Source organism: Rattus norvegicus, chromosome 10, assembly GCF_021556685.1.
Source record: "Rattus norvegicus strain SHRSP/BbbUtx chromosome 10, alternate assembly SHRSP_T2T, whole genome shotgun sequence".
NCBI lineage: Eukaryota > Metazoa > Chordata > Mammalia > Rodentia > Muridae > Rattus > Rattus norvegicus.
In genome coordinates this window covers 63,484,934-63,501,418 of record NC_141543.1, presented here as the reverse complement: position 1 = coordinate 63,501,418, position 16,485 = coordinate 63,484,934, and the positions used below count along the sequence as shown (strand labels likewise).

Genomic DNA, 16,485 nt, shown 5'->3' with positions numbered 1-16,485 from the left:
CAGTCAGCCTTCTCCTCTCTCTGCTCCACAGATCCATCTTGTAAGGTGCCCGAGATCCTCTATTTTTCCTTGAAGCCTCCCCCAAACCCATGCATTTCTCTTTCACACGTCTAGACACTCCAGAAGTCAAGGCTAAGCCCCGATCTACTCACGGAATTGCAGGCACCAGCGCGCTCGACCCGTGACAGTCCTTTCAGGTCTGTGTCAAACACGTTCATCTTCTCTACCAGGCAAGTGAGGGCTGTCTCTGTGGCCTCTCCTACCTTCTCATACACACCCTTGGCCTGCAGGGGGGTGTCACAGGGCACAGGAAGTGAGGGCTTCCTGCTGTCTTTACTTATTTTGAGACAGGGTCTTGCTATGTACTAAGGATGGCCTCAGATTCACAACTGACTCTCTAGACTCGGCCTCCCAAGTGCTGAGTCTGGGGAATTATATGAATTCACCTGCACACAGGGCTTCCAGGTTCTTCTTGCTAAGTCTCAATGCTGCTCCCTCGCCATACAGGGCCCCCTGGCGCCTGTGTTGTTACCTTCTGTGCTGCTATCTACACAGAGCGTCTTTGGGAAAGGTAAGGTGGCTACACCAGTCCCCTACACAAACCCTTCGGTGGCTGTCCGCTTGCCCTTGGCTTGGCAAGGAATTGATCTGGCCTGGGTAAGTGTTCCTGGGAGGCAGGAGCATCCCCCCATTGTTCCATTCCCCTGCTCCAGACACAGGAATGCCATTCGATATGTGTCACATCTCGATTTTGCAGAATGAGCCTTCCCCCCCCCCACCCCCGTGCTATGCAAGTCCTCACTTGTCCTGTCCACTACCTAGTGTCTTCCCAAAAGCATTCCTGGCCTTCCAGCCTCTTACATAGCAGCCTTTCACTCCTACCTGAAGAGACGGGGTCGGTGGGACGGGTGGGGGGGGGGATACAGAAACAATCTGAGCAGAATGAGTAGGAGGATTGGAAGTGAGGGTGTACAGGGGTGATCAAGTTCCTGGAGTGTGGCCCACCGAAGCAGCTAAGACCATCAATCCGAAATAATGAGACTCTGGCCAAAGGAAGAAGGTCTGCCCAGAGAAATGGAAGCTAGGGAGACCATGTAAAGGAGTTGGGGCACACCTCATTGTAGTCCAGTGCAGAATCATTGCAGAGTGCACAGATGGTTGCGAGCTCCACAAGTCCATCAAACTGCCCACAGCGCACAAGCTGTTCCCCTTGCCTCCTGCAACGGTGAGTGAGTGGTCAGCTCAGGGCCTGGCCCCGCCCCTGAGTGGTGTCCTGCATTGGCCCCGCCCACAGGAAACCACTCCCAAAGGCCCCTTTTGTAGCTCCGCCCACTTGATCCCGCCCTGGCCTCACTCCCATACTCACACTTCGCCCTCTGGGGTATACGTGGTACCCGAAATGGTGAATTCGTGTAAACGACAGGCGCCTGCCTCTGCTTCAGCTACCACGAACATCTGTGAGCACAAAAGTGGGTTCAGGTGAATGGATGGCTTCTTTTCTTTCTGCCATCAGCTAAAACAAAGTCTGGCCTAGGAGGATGTCTGAGCCAGTTCCGTGAGAATCACTGAAGGGTCTTTCTTCTCCACTAGAGTGAAGGAGTGAATCCAAGGTCCAGGCTAGGCACCCGAGATGAGTCTCTGCTCTGCCCGGAGGCATCTGGCTCGGGAGTCCTGAGGATTTTGTGGCCCATTTTTTTCAGTGCCTGAGACAGCTGCCAGAGAGGTCACTAGTTGATCAGGATACCTGAGCGCTTGTCCATTTCTTTGCGCAACCGTTTCAATCATTTAAGCTTCACTTCTCCACCACTGACATAGGGAGAAAGTAGGCCCAGAGCCTACCTGCGCAAAAAATTCTCTACCTTCAAGGAAGAAACACGTTTCTCGCGCTGAGAGTTTTCTCCAATCCAGAAGTGACTCCAGAGAATGACTCTATTCTCAGAGCCAGCCACTCCCTGAACACTCCCCTGTCAGGATGGCCCATTTCCTGGCCCATCAGCCAGCTGAGATGTATTTATCACGACTCATGCTCAAGCCAGTGACCAGTCTAGCACCCCGAGGTACTCTGCACCTTTGTCCAGCAGATCTTGCCCATGCCTCTCTCCTACATCAGGCTCTGGTGTACTTCCATGGGGCCGTAAGGTCTCAAGAGTCCTGAACCAGTTCCTAAGGCCTGCAGGGCTGACTGTGGGAGCAGGGGCAGATGAGTGCCTGGGAGCTGTGAAACCCGCAGCTGTCACCATCTCCCCAGCTCTCCCTGCTCAGCTAGAATGGATGGACCTCTGTCCCTTGGAATTCCAGCCAGAATCCCTGAACACGTGGACAGAGGACCCGGGATGTGGGATCAAGTGCCCAGGGATAAATAATTGCTGTCCTATAGCCCTTCCAAGGTCACTGGAGTCAGCCTATCTGGTGACAGGCATCAGGTGAACAGACAAGCTGGAGCAGGATAGAACCTGGGTCCAATGACATGGGGATTGCACTTGACTCTCTCTTGGATCCTTAAGGTAATTACCTGGCAGGGTTCAGATGAGGAGACTAAGGTCCAAGACTGGAAATGACCTGCCCGAGATACCGCAGTGACACTGGGCCCCAGGGACATAGCAAGACAAGCACTGATGCAGTGTTTACACATGGAAGACCTCATCAGCTGCTCCCCACCGCCAACTGGGAGACAGAGTGCAGGTTCCTCTCCTTTATCCAAAAAAAGTCAGGCAGCCCAACATCACCAATACCAGCAGGTCCCACCCCAGCTGCCACTCACCCTGCAGACAGACATTTGATTGGTGGTGAGTGTCCCTGTCTTGTCAGAGCAGATGACTGAGGTGCAGCCCAGGGTCTCCACAGAGGGCAGGCTCCGCACAATGGCGTTCTTACGTGCCATACGTCTTGTGCCCAGTGCTAGGCATGTAGTGATGACTGCTGGGAGGCCCTCGGGGATAGCAGCCACAGCCAGGGCCACAGCAATCTTGAAGTAGTAGACTGCCCCACGGAGCCAGGATCCACCATGGGCCGGGTCAGCAAAGTGTCCGATGTTGATGACCCACACAGCCACACAGATCACAGAGATGGCATGGGACAGCTGCCTCCCAAATTCATCCAGCTTGCGCTGCAGTGGCGTCCGCTCAGGCTCCACAGCCGCCATCTGGCTCCGAATCTTGCCCAGCTCTGTGTGCAAGCCTGTGGCCACAGCCACACCCAGGGCTTTGCCTGATGCAATATTGGTGCCCTGACCAGAGAAGGACAAAGAAGTGCTGCTTAGAGCCTGGGATCCCTGACTTCAAACCAGAGCAGGCTCGTCTGTGCGGTCAGTCTTTCTAGACTTGCATAGTCTGGTCTTTATTGGACTGTTGTTCAAGGAAGTTAAGGATTTAGAGGTCTCCACATGCCTGGTGCCTAGCACAGTGCCTGGCACAAAGGAGGCTTCAGGACCTACATCAGCCATATGTCTCGTGCCCAATCCATAAAACCCATCAAAATAGAACTCATAGACATTCACTGTGGCCACACAGGAAGGAGCGTGACTGACAGTGATCTCAGGCAAGTAGTTTACTGAAGAATCCACAAAAACTGAGGCTTGGACTCACATTCCCAAGGCCCTGGGCAAAAGCCCCAACTCCCAGTGTAGAGGACAGGTAGCCTCGTATCCCAGTGTCCTGTTCTTCAAAATGCTCCTACAGAGGCCCAAGACGCAGTCTCCGAGAGGTTGCCTGGTGCCCCTTTGAATGGGTGTGGATGGGAGACAGTAAAAGCGCAGGTGGCAGGCAACCCTGCCTTTCCTTCACGCAGAGCAATGCATCTTTACCCTGATAGCTGCCCACAACTAAATCAAGACCCACAGCAAGCCACAGGCAACCCTGTGTGTGTCACCCCTCACTCCCCACTCAAAGCAGCTCATTTGCTCTGAACGCAGGCAGGAGCTCTGAGGACCCATGGTGTTCTCCATTTCTGTTCATTTCCAAGGATGCTCCCCAGTCCCCATGCTTCGGTGTGCTGGCCCAAGATCCAGCCGAATTGTAGCTCGCTCTGTCACTTCTGTTACCCTCTCCTGCCTGCAGTTTTTCCATTGAGTGACTTAAGGTGCTGTCCCTCTCCAGTTGGAGGCACAGTGTCCTAGCACAGGAAAGAGAAATCCCTAAGAGCTGGATGTCTGAGCTCTCATCTCAGCTCTGCTGCTCATTCACTGTGACCTCGGGCAACGGGGTTATGCTCTCTCAACCTGTTTCCTTGCTGGGAAATATAGGTAATAAGATACAGAAAACCTTATTTCAAGGTTGTTGTGTGGCTTAAAGAAACTATCAAGTTGAAAGGGCTTAGATGAATGCCAAGCAGGCAGGCCTCAGTAAACACGACCATTATGATTATTATAAATTTGCATGCATTATCAATAACCAAAAGGTCCATTGCTATAGGACTTTGAAAATGTAAAACAAAAAAAATTACGTGTACACCTCTAATCCCAGCATTCAGGAGGCAGAGGCAGATAGATCTCTGAGTTAGAGGCCTGACTGTTCTACCTAGAGAGTTCCAGGCAACAGTGTGTGAGTGTGTGTGTGTGTGTGTGTGTGTGTGTGTGTGTGTGTGTGTGTATGTGTGTATATATATATGTATATATATAATATAAATACACACATATATACACATATATACACAGCGCTATACAGTAAGACCCTGTCTCAAAAAAACTAAATAAAAATAAATTTTAAAAAGTGACAAACAAAAAATGTATTACATTTTGTTTTTGGTTTTGCCACCATGTGAGTGTGGAGGTTGGGGAACAACTTGTTGGAATCACTTATTCCCTTCCAACCTGTGAACCCTGGGACCAGGTTTGGTGGTAAGCACCTTTATCAGCTGACCCATCCCACCACGGCTCCTATAGGACTATTTTTACTGTCCAGGCTGAGCCCCAAGTATCCCCAAAACTTACAGAAAACAGCATGTTCTTCTTGTCCTGGTTCACGGCTCGGGGGTCTGGAATGGCATCTGTGTGCTTAGTCACAGACACGGATTCCCCTGATTAAAGGGTGAGATATGAGAAGCTCCACCTGGAGACAAGCCCATCCCCTGGCCCCACCCCCACTTGACCTGAGCCCTTGGGACTCACCTGTCAGGATGGACTGGTCCACTCGAAGTGTGGTGGACTTGATCTCGATGAGGCGGAGGTCAGCAGGTACCTTGTCTCCCACTGCACAGGGAGAATGGCAAGGCTGAACGTGGTCTGGGGCCCTAGCCCCAACAAAGCCAATCAGGCTCCCAGAGGCAAGGCTAAGACCAGAGATGGAGTCCTGAGCTATGATCCTTCAGGCAGATCCAGCCACTCTGGCCACAATCTCTGGATCTGTCCAACAGGGTTTCGGGAGGTTCTAACAGTCGCCCCTCCATAGTTCAGTAAAGATGGAAGCAAAGAGAAACAAGGCCCCCTGGTGTCATGCAGTGAGAAGAAGGACTTGGACATACCCACCTGCCACTTCCACAATGTCCCCAGGGACGATGTCCCTGGCTCGGATCCTCTGCACACCCTTGCGGTCAGAGCGGATCACCTTACCCATCTCAGGCTCATACTCCTTCAAGGCCTCAATGGCACTCTCAGCATTGCGTTCCTGCAGAACAGAAGCAGGCAGGTAGTCTCCCTTTGCTGCCCCAGAAGGCCTCCCCTTGAGAGTGGAACTTTTGGGGCCTAGAATCGACCTGAAAGTAGGAAGCCCACCTAGCAGGTGAGAGACTTCAGAGATAGCCCACCCCAGCTCCTCCCACCTGCCACACCCCCACCATCGCATTGGCCACCAGCCCCCAGCCCCTCCCACCTGCCACACCACCACCATCGCATTGGCCACCAGCCCCCAGCTCCTCCCACCTGTTACACCCACACGATCGCATTGGCCACTAGCCCCCCAGCTCCTCCCACCTGCCACACTCCCACGATCGCATTGGCCACAAGGATTAACATGATGACGAGGGGCTCCACGAAGGCCGTCGTGGTCTCCTCACCCTCCTCAAACCAGGCCAGGACCTGCAGGGACAGAGCTGTCAGCCTGACTGTGTTAGGGGTTCCCTGAGATGAGCGCCTTGACTTTTAGTCTCTGAATTCTGTCTATTTCTCCGGGGAATTCAGGCCTTAGAGAGAAGGACATGGTAGAAGAAGAATGTGGTGGACACAGCCCTCATCCCACCCATTCCAGCCCCTGACCTCCCCCTGCCTTCTCTGCTTCTCACGATGGTCCTCAACAGGCAACTGCAGCTACTTCTGGGATCTTGTTAGAACCAAAGCTGAGCAGAAATTGTTAACAAGCCGTCACGATTTTGATGAGTGTTCAGGTTCAGGGTCCTCCAGTCAGAGGAACATCATTCCCACTACAGAGTCTAAGTCTTAATGGGACTCAGGTCAAGCCCCTCACCCACCTCTTGGCCCAACCGGGGACTTGTCACCTCCCTTCAAAGCCCTCCGTGTTTTCATCTGTTCTTTGAAGGGCAGAGGTGTCCCTTCAGCTTTGCCATTTTAGACACCTGCATACATGGATTTGTTTTTCTTTTGTAAGAGTTCCAGTTTTCACAAGGACAGTGACCAGGACAGTCACCACCACAGCACAGAAGAACCAGTCCCAGCCAGTACTGTGGGGCTCCACACTCTGAAGTATCCTCCCCAGGAACAGGAGTCATCCCTGCCCTCCTTGCTTTAGCCTTGTGCTCAGCTGTGGAAGACACTGTCTCCCTCCCCACCTCCAATTCTGAACCCGGGAACTGTGGTCCAGAAGGACTCTAGACAGCAAGAATGAGAAATGCACAAAGAAGGAACAGCCAAGATGGAGGCTAAAAACTGTTTGAGTAACCCAAGAGAAGACCAAGGGCCTTCAAACAGACATATAGCAATGTCTGAAGGCATATTGGACACGTCCCTGGGAGGTGATGCTGGTACCTGACAGGGAGGTCAGGATGCTCAGTGTATCAGACCACCCCCATCCCCATACAGAAACATCTGGCTCAAATACCAAGGGTGCTGAAGTTGGCAGGGCATAGATGGATTAGCGGAATTCAGGTGGGAGCCAGGGGAGGAGTGTCCATGACTGAGAGCAGAGTAGCCCAAGGCTCTGAGAACTGTCAGGACCTGCCTCACAGGATGGCAGGGAGGGGTTACTTACAAAGGAAACCAGGGCTGCCAGCAGCAGGATGCGCACCAAGAGGTCCTCAAACTGCTCCACCACCAGCTCCCACAGGGATTTCCCTGGAACAGGAGAGAGTGATGCCCAGGTCCCTGGTCATCTCCCCTCTACCCCCACCTCACTCTCTACTCACAACTAGGGACTTTTAGGGACCCTCTCCCCGTTAGAGAAAAAGACCCAAGTCCTGAAGGGCTCAGCTGAGGGTTCAAGACATCTCTCTGGGGTGGGGTGTCACAGCCTGAAGGTGTCTAACTCAGGGGTTTCGTAGCCTGCAGCCTCCCGAACCCATGCCTCACCTTCCTCAGTAGGGAGTTCTGCAGGATCCAGGCAGCCATGGGAAGAGACAGGAGAAGACTGGTTACTAGTAGGATCTTCTGGCATCTGGAAGCCCCTCCCACGGAGCCCACTGGGCCCACCATAGTGTCTCATGTGTCCTCTCAGCTCTGAGGTTTTAGAATTGATATTCAGACTGAAGGGCTACCCTTTACCCCACCCAACTCCGTTAAATAGTCTATTGTGACCTGGCTCATCTGAAGATGAGACCAGAAGGGGAGGGGCTCCCAGCCCCATCCCCTTTCACAGAAGTGAAATTGAGGCCTGGAGAAGAGAAAGAATCCAAGGTCACAGAGTCCATAGTTCTTGAAACTCCATTACATGGATCTTCCTTGTATGGCTGCCAACCCTGGTCGGAGCCTCCCTGCCTTAACAGGTTCTTGGCGCTCATCTGACTCTGTTCCTCATAATGCCCAGAAAAAGGCCACCTTAAAGTTCCACCCACTCAGCCTCCCTGGATGCCCCTAGTATTTCTAAACACCAAGGAATCAGCCATGTTCAGATCCTTCTTGGGGTCCCTCTTGGGACCCCATGCCAGACAAACTCAGGAAAGATGGCCTTCACATGTCTAGTCCCTTACAGCACTGTGACAAATACTTTCCAAACACCAGTAGCACCTGCCTCAGTTTACCAGCCAAACTTCTTTGAAATGTTTATTTTTAATTTTTATTTTATGTGTTTATGTATAAGAGTGTTACAAGTGCACCAAGTCCATGCCTGGTACCCAAGGGGGCCAGAAGAGGGTGTCAGAGTCCCTGGAACTAGAGTTACAGACAGTTGCGTGCTTAGAACCGAACCTGGATCCTCTGCAAGAGCAGCCAGTGTTTTTAACTGCTGAGTCACCTTTCCACGCCACCACCAAACTTCTTTATCACCTACAATTCTTAAAACTGGAAAATTACCAGCTGTAAAATTACTGGCTGGCTGCTTTAGGTAACTGGGAATGTAAACTCCCCAACAGTGTCCCACAGGGGCATTGGAAGTGCCCTTTTCACATATATAAGGACAGAGGATCGGAGTGGGCAAGAAGCTGAAGAGAAGTTCCTTGCACGGTAAGGCTGTGTCTGTGTGGACTGTGCAGGTGGCAGGGGCTGGACCCCAGGGCTAGGGCTCTGAGAGACTCCCACGTGATCAGTCGTTCTGAACTCTGATTCCCTCAGTCCTTGGCAACTGAAAGGTTAGAAGCCTCAGCAGCAGCACCCGGAATACAGATTCTGAGGCTCCCATTCTCTCCTTTCCGTTTCCTGACCACGGCGCAGTTCCTCACATCTGTCCACATGTTCTTGGCCCACAGACTTTTTTTCCTGTGGGAACTCTTCCCAGACCGTGCACAGGGGAGGTTTAGGGTCTGCACCTCTCAGCTGAACCAGGGACAGCAGCCACTGGCCCTCAGGGATCCAAGAGGGAAACATATAACCTAAAAATACACTTTCTAGCATTTTCTCTAAAGTCCTATTTTAGGCAATGGCTGACATTTTCCACAGAAAATGTAATCTCCAGTGTGCTGCATTGAGATTAAAATCAAACAGACTTTCCCTTCTGATCTATTTAACTGAAGCAAAAAGGAAAGGCAGGGGAGGTCCAGGCCCAGTTTCTGGGCCAGTTCTTCAATGGAGCAGAGTCCCTTAGAGGTCATCTTAGCCATGCCCCTGCATCAAACAAAGCAGTGCCCACCCCACAGCACACAGCAGCAGCTTCTACCCAGGAGTCTCTCACCTTACTAAGGCTCATGGCCGAGAGAAGGGTTGTCAGTCTAACCTGACTTCCTCCTGCTGTTGCTCTAGTCTTTTGCTGTGAGGCAAGCCCCTGCCCTCAACCCCGCCCCTGCCCCAGGATGCCATGCTCCTTGTGACATACAGGCAGGATCAGGCCTGGGGGTGGGACACACGTCACAGGCACATGCACCAGTTCTAGTCTTCAGGTTGCATTCTGCCTGCCCCAGAGGGGTTTCTCTGGTTCCCCTATTCTACTTGTCCACCTGGGACGACTTCGTGGTCACAGAACTGGGACCTCCCCTCTGTTTGCCCGATGCACAGTGACCCACTCCACATACTTCTGTGCCACACACACCCCCTCAAAGCCACATTGTAACTGTGCATTCCTCAGCCCCTGAGAGTTTCCAAAAAAAGGATGTGTGTTAGCTCCCAGTTGACAGACTGGTTTTTGGTGCAAGACTCTCTGGCGGTCACTGTCCCATTGATGATTCTGTGAAGGTGGACGGAGTCTCTGTCCATTCTGGAACAGCAGTTGCTAGTCAGATGTGGACATCGAGCTCTGGGAACATGGCTAGTGTGGGAGAGGGTGACATTTCTAACTTTATTGACTTAATTCACTTAAACTGGAGGTCAGTACTCCACTCATGCTGTCCATGGGCAGGATACTGATCCTCCACTATAGTGGGGGTAACCCACGAATCAAGGTGTGGGATAATCACTCAGCTTGAGCAGATACTAATGCTAGTCCTGCTTCACAGCACCTGAGCACAGAGAGGTTGAGTCGCGACTTCGTGGTCACAGAACTGGGAGTATCGGGATATTTCTACACCAGGCCATCTGACCCTCAACCTCTGCTCCCGTCCTCCTGTGGTAACTCCTAGGCAGTCCTGCCTTCTTCTCCCTGGTCCCTTAACTGCTCAGTCAAGGCCACCTGAAAGACCTTGGGATCCTGCATATCTATCTACCTGGATACCCCTTTCCTTTGTAGCGAGCTCAGATCCATCTGCCCAAATCACCTAGTCCCGGAGGATCTGCTCTCCTCACAGGTAGGGTTCTGGGGGCCACCACGTCCTACCCATTCAAGTCTGGTCTGCTTCAAACAGTGAATTCCACTAAAACCCTGAAGGACCCGATTCCCTCTTTCACATCAGGGTCACAGAAGAAGCCCATGTCTGGAAGAGTCCCCATAGAGGAGAAAGATGGTGGCTCTCCTACTTATCCCCAGCTGACCCTGAGGACTGCCAGGCCTGCCTTGGCTCAGACCTTGTATTTGCAAATACGAGGATGCCTGTCCTGCCCCCCGCGGTGCTGACAGCTACACAGAACAAAGATGGTGACTTGGTAGGATCCTATCCCCACTCTATCCCTGAGTCTCATACAAAGAGATTCAGAACATGGAATCTGCTCTGTAGGGCATGAGTTCAAATCCTGCTCTAGTTCATGTTATGCCAAGGCCACTGGCAAGCCCCGTGGGCGGTGCCTCCCACCGAAGTTTCCCCATCTGCACAAAGGTTGGCTGCCTCTTGAGGCTGACTGAAGTCCGAGTGACTGGCCAAAGACTCCTGAGCAGGACACAGCGCAGTCACCAGACATCAACACACTGAGTTACCCAAAGGTCGCTCAACAGCAGTATTCCGTCAATGCAAAGTCTCCAGTACCCAGAACAGCGCCTGGCGCACAGCACGGAGCCCCGCCTCCAGGAGCTTCGGAACCTAAGAGCAGCCTCTGAGGCTCTCCTGACCTTCCCTGCTTGTCCTTCCAGAGTCGCCCCTGTCTTAGATGTTTGTTTCTCTACAACTAAGCCAGAGGCCCTACGAGGGCCCCCACCTTCTGTTTCCCTCCATACACCTTTCTTGTCGCCTCAAGACTCTAGGGAGCCAGGGGGTCTCTCACCCCACCCTTGCCAGTACACCACTCTCTGACCAGGAGTTAGCACTGGGCTTCTAGCCACCCTGGCAGGCTGAGTTGCTCCTGGAGCCACACTGTGCCGCCATCCCATCCCTACCCGCCCCCAGGGCCATTGTTTATTTAGTTGCTTAGGCCAGGGCGTGGGCCTACAGTCCATACCCAGGAGCTATGGAGCAGAGGGTGCAGAGCCCGGTACACCACTAGGCTGCCCCCGACTCCCCCACCCTACTCTCCACGCAACACCTGCTCCTCTAATTTCCCCCTCCAACTCCTTCCTTCTCTCAACATTGAAAACTGGAATTTCAGCTTCTAAATGTCAGTTCCAGCTGGGAGAGGAGGGCGGGCACTCAGTAAGGTCTTCCTCCAAGGCAAATTTACAGAGCAATTAAATTGTCACTTGCAGAGGCAGGGTGAGGTTCTAGCTAGGCAGGACCCGCCCAACCCACCTGGCTCTGTCCTGTCTCCAGGGTCCACCTAGAGTGGACAGCCTAGCCTGGCTCTGAGGGGCACCTGTGAGAGGCCCAGGGGGAGATGGCCCCTGTGCTATAGAGGGGTACCCCAGCCTACTCAGAGCTGGTGGTGAAGGGCTTGTCAACACCTCTGTGTCTTGTCATATCACGAGGCAGACCCCACCCTGCTCAGGGTACACAGAGGTGAGAGGTCCCATTGGGGCAGGACTGACACTGTAGTTTGGCAGCCCTCAGGATATATAACAACTAGGGTGACATCTAAAATGGCTGCAGGCAATATAGCACCTAGCAGAGGCAGTTCCAATACGGAGAGGCACTTAGGAGATGGGGATGGGAGTGGGGGGCGGGTCATACCTGTGCTATGCTGAAGACACTGGGACCCAGAAGGGGCAAGTATGCTAGAAGCCAGACAGAGCATGAGGCCACACATGCCCTGTCCTCATTATCTTGTTCCTGGGGGTCATGCATGTAGGCTTCCAGTTCTGGTGACAACTAGGGCCTGGGCTGAAGGCAGAAAACAAGGTCACAGCCAGCCGAGGCACTGTTGAGTCCTTCTGGGATTTTGCCTGACCCAACATCCTTAGCTCTCCAGGGTCCTCAGGGGTGGATGTTTGTGTCAGGATGAGCCTAGCACCATCTAGCCTCTGGCCTTGGCCTATGAATGCTAGGAACGTACAGATGTCAGGTGGCATCTCAGGGCAGCTCAGCCACAGCCCCTAAAGTACAAGCACTCCTGTTTTGCTCACCAGTTCCATTAGGAGCTTGTCTTGGAATGCCACTCACAGTGGTGACATGATATGGGGATAAAAGGCTCCTTGTAGTGCCACAAAGGCCACAACCATCCAGTAGCCCTGGGAAATAGGGTGAAGAAACTGCAGCCAGCCGTGCTGAGATCCTGTGAGGCTACAAGGAAGCTCAGAGGAGCTCTAGGCAAGAGGACCAGCACAGCAAGGCTAAGTCCTTTGCTGTAAAACAAAGATAAACAAAACAAAAAAACAAAAAACCCTGGATCTTAGTCCTACCCTCCACAGACACCTGTGTGTATCCATGGGGAGATCTTACTGCCTCCTTTTTGAATTCTTTTATTTAAAAAATAAAATAAAATAAACTTTGGGTTAGGGATGTAGCTCAGTGGTTAGAAAGCTTGCCTGGGATGTGCAAGGGCCTGGGTCAATCCTGAGCACAGGTAAAAACAAAAACGTCAATCAAACTGAGCTTGGTGGCATGAGACTATATACTCAGCACTTGGGAGGCTGAAGCAGAAAGTTCCAGGGTCGCAGGGCTACTGAGGCTGGAGTATTTCAGTGTGTGTTGGACCTTCTGGCTGTTTGCTTCCACCCAGCTTTGAGATCTTCTATCAGGGAAGGGAGGGGGAGTTGGGAGGGAGAGATTCCCCAGTCCCCCTCACCATTTCTCCACCCCAGGCAGAATTTGCAAACTTGGAGGACTTAAGCAAATGACTTCCTTGTGGTTTCTAGCATTAACGACCTTGCAGGTGCATGGCCGCCTAGGGTAGGGGGAACACTAGTCCCTGGGGTGTCCCCTTTGCCTGCACACCCTGCCCATTCTATCACCCAGTTTCTGGCCTAGAGCTCAGCCCACCTCCTGGCTATAGGGCAGGATGACTGTAAGTGACCTCACTAAGCATAAAGAACCCTGACATGGGTTTTACCATCACCTCACAACAAGGAAGCCACGTCAGAGTGTCCAAGCGGCTTGCTTAAGACTGAGTAGACTTGTGGTGCTCACCCCTATTTGCTGCACTCCAGAGGCTGAGCAGAGACTGGAGGACACCCAAGCTTCCCCCTCCCAACCAACCCCAATCCTAACACAGAGGCAGAGAGCAGGAGGCAGGGAGAGAGAGGCAGCTGGTTCCCCTCTGCTCACCTGACAACTTCCAGAGCCCTGGACAGCTTCCTGAGGAACAAGCTAGTGGGATGGGAGGGACCCGGAGGCCAGAGGCCCGAAGGAAGCAGGGATAGCTGCGGCCCACACAACCCCAACACCTAGCACAGGTGCCAGAGGACAGAAACCACGACTGCCCAATACAGACAGGAAAAACTAAAGAGAGGCCCCAGGACCAACTCCACCACCAACTGTGACCTTGGCAAGACACTTATGCTTCTAGTGTCTTATTATCCTCCGTGAAATGGGACAAAAAGTCCATAGAGCTCTGGGAAGAAGGGAATTGGTGAGAAGTGAGGACTGTTCCTGGCACGAAGCAGTTACTCAGTGAGGTCAGAGCTTTTGCTTCCAACACCATCAACGCAGAGGCACCTGAAACACCCCTGCCAGTGTTTTCTGCCCGTCCCATCACACACGCCAAGCCAGCATCCTCTCGAGCCATCACACGCATGCCTACACACCTGAGATTCCCTCACCAGACGATACTGCATGGCATAAGGGGGTCAGGAGCCCCCTCTCTCCGGGTTATCTCCTCTTCTGGACCAATGAAGGCATGAGCCAGAAAAGCGAGTGAACTAGGCCAGAGCCCTCCAGGGACAGACTCTGTGTGACCTGGGACAGAACTAAAGGCTGAGCCTCCAACTTCACCACAGTAACATCAAATAGCAGACCCCAGGCCTACCTTCCTGCTACCCCTGTCTTCCTTCAGCAAAGGGCACCCTCACTGCCAAGTCATTAATGGGGATATTAAATAATATTTATCTCCTAGTTCCTCCCACAGCTCAACTAAATATAGCAACTAATTTTTTTTGAGAAAGGATTTCTGCTCCAGAAAGATAATATTTACATAAGAGGTGGTTTTCATAAACCAATACAAACCCAAAGCATCCTTTCTGACAGTTCTTCCTACTTTCCCAGCCTGAGCAGAGAGACACCCGGACCAGAGCATGGTTCCCTCTAGTGCCTGGCAACTCTCAAAGGGTGAGAGGCTCTCCAAAAAGATAGCAGTCTGGAGTGGGTGGGATCTCCTCCTCTCCCTCCCTCCTTCCCTTCCTCCCTCCCTCCCTCCCTCCTTCCCTCCCTCCTTCCCTTCCTCCCTCCCTCCTTCCCTCCTTCTTTCCCTTCCTCCCTCCCTCCCTCCCTCCTTCCCTCCCTCCTTCCCTCCCTCCCTCCCACCCTGCCTCCCTCCATCCCCTCCCTCTCACTCAAGCTTACAGGTGCTGTGGCCCTGGGCCAGGAGTGACAGGTCCTGCTGAGGAAGACATTACAGGGGACCTTTGTATGTCCACCCCCCAAGTTCTTAACAATGTGTGGGCCACATCTAGACGGTATCTACTGGCACTGGCAAGACTGTGGGCAGAAAGGAGAATCCCATGCTCCTTTGAGGGAGGGAAGGAAGCCATCTCTTTCAGTAAACCGAAAGAGTACATGGGCTCCCTCCGTCCCGGAGATGGGGCAGGTACCACTCTAGAACACCTGCTGGGAAAAAGACTCCTCAGGGACCTGCCCCTCCAAGAAGGTGGGTCTTTGCCCCAGCAGTTCAAACCCACATCAACTCCTGCCAGCCACATCCGCTTGGGGTTGCAGAAAGAGGAAGACCTGGCTCTGGGGTTAAGAGCACCAAAGCTGACAGCTGACAAGCTGCACCTTCTCAAGCGCCTTAGTGAACCTTCCGGGGAGACATCGGAGCCCCCTGATAGGCTGAGCCCCGGAGTCGCTGGCTAGAGGGCCTCAGAGTCTGCACCTGCAGAGTGTCCTCGGAGCGCACAGCAGGTGCGGGCATCCAGTGAGGCTCTCGGATAAAATGGGCGAAGGCTTGCAGGAGTGCATCGTGACAGGACAGGAGTGGAGAGCGGGATCCTGCCCCTGCGGAGGCCAGGAGGCCCCGCCAGGTGCCCCATGCTCATTTGCAGAGGCTTGCTGAGCCCCGGCTTCCTGCCCGAGTCAGGAGTGAGACAACCGCTCCCCACGCCAGGGCAAGGACCCACGCTCACCGTTGGGGCCGTATCGCTCCCGGGCGTCGGTCACCTGCTCCAGGGTCAAGCCGCCCTCGGCTGTCACCGAGAAGCGACGCAGCACGTCGGCAGCCGAGAGCAGGTGCGCCTCCTCCATGCTGCTTCCCCCGCCGGCCGCGACGTCCAGGCCGCTTCTCCTCCGGGCTACTGTGCAGAATGCTGCGAACTTGAGGCGGGGCGGCCGCCTTGGGAGGCCATGACCGCGCTGGGACCTTCCCCGACGGCAGTGGCTGTGGCAGTCCGGCCCGCGCCAGGATGCTGTGCCCGGGGCTCCGTCCTCTGGGCGGGGCGGCGCGGGACCCGCCCTGCACCCACACCTCTTCCGGCCGCACTCGCAGCCGCCGCCCCGCCTCGCCCCGCCGAGGGTGGGGGGACGAGTATGCTTCCCTCCTGTCCTACCAAACCCCCGTACCGAAGGTGCAACCAGGGAGTCTCGAACCCGGTCTGCAGAGCTGGGGAACGTACGGTGCCAATTCGCTGCCTCCCTGTGTCCTAGGAGCTCCGGGCGGGTGGGAGGTTTGCAAATTGCAGATGTCGGTTTGGTGGCACCCCACTTCCCAGCTCCACCTCTACATAGCAGGACCCCGAGTCTGTCGCGAAGTAGATGCTGTGCACTCCGGAGCGTCTCTAGCGGAAGAAACAACCTGATGCTTTCTTTCCTCGGTTGCTGAATGTGTGCGCTTTACACTTTCCTAAGGGTCCTGCGATGAGTGCCCACTCCTCATACACTCGCATCTCTAAGACCCTAAGAATGGTCCAGTGGGGAAGATTCCAGCGTCCCCCACAGATGAATGGTGCGGGCTGGGATTCAGAGAGATCCCCGGGGCAGGAGCGAGGCAGAGGGCTTCCGTGCCAGACTGGAGTGACCCTGACCCAGGGAGGAACAGGGACAGAGGGAACTTCCCTATATCAGCACTGCCAGAGAGTACCAAAGGGTTGCAGGCCTAAGGAGGTAGAAGGCAGAGACCACTCACCTTCCAAG

At 53.7% G+C, this 16,485-nt stretch overlaps 1 protein-coding gene across 2 annotated transcripts in view; it reads right to left on the bottom strand.

Moving 5' to 3' along the window:
* Atp2a3 (ATPase sarcoplasmic/endoplasmic reticulum Ca2+ transporting 3) overlaps positions 1-15,784 on the bottom strand; it is a 30,705-nt gene extending 14,921 nt beyond the window's left edge. Inside the window, 11 exon segments of one of the 2 annotated variants that reach the window (NM_012914.1) lie at positions 153-284; positions 1,115-1,217; positions 1,367-1,455; positions 2,762-3,226; positions 4,928-5,013; positions 5,105-5,185; positions 5,462-5,600; positions 5,906-6,010; positions 7,137-7,219; positions 7,454-7,471; positions 15,483-15,731. In NM_012914.1, coding sequence (NP_037046.1) covers positions 153-284; positions 1,115-1,217; positions 1,367-1,455; positions 2,762-3,226; positions 4,928-5,013; positions 5,105-5,185; positions 5,462-5,600; positions 5,906-6,010; positions 7,137-7,219; positions 7,454-7,471; positions 15,483-15,600 — 1,419 coding nt within the window. In that variant the 5' untranslated portion in view covers positions 15,601-15,731. 2 annotated transcript variants of the gene reach the window in all.
* Between the last annotated feature and the right edge of the window lie 701 nt (positions 15,785-16,485).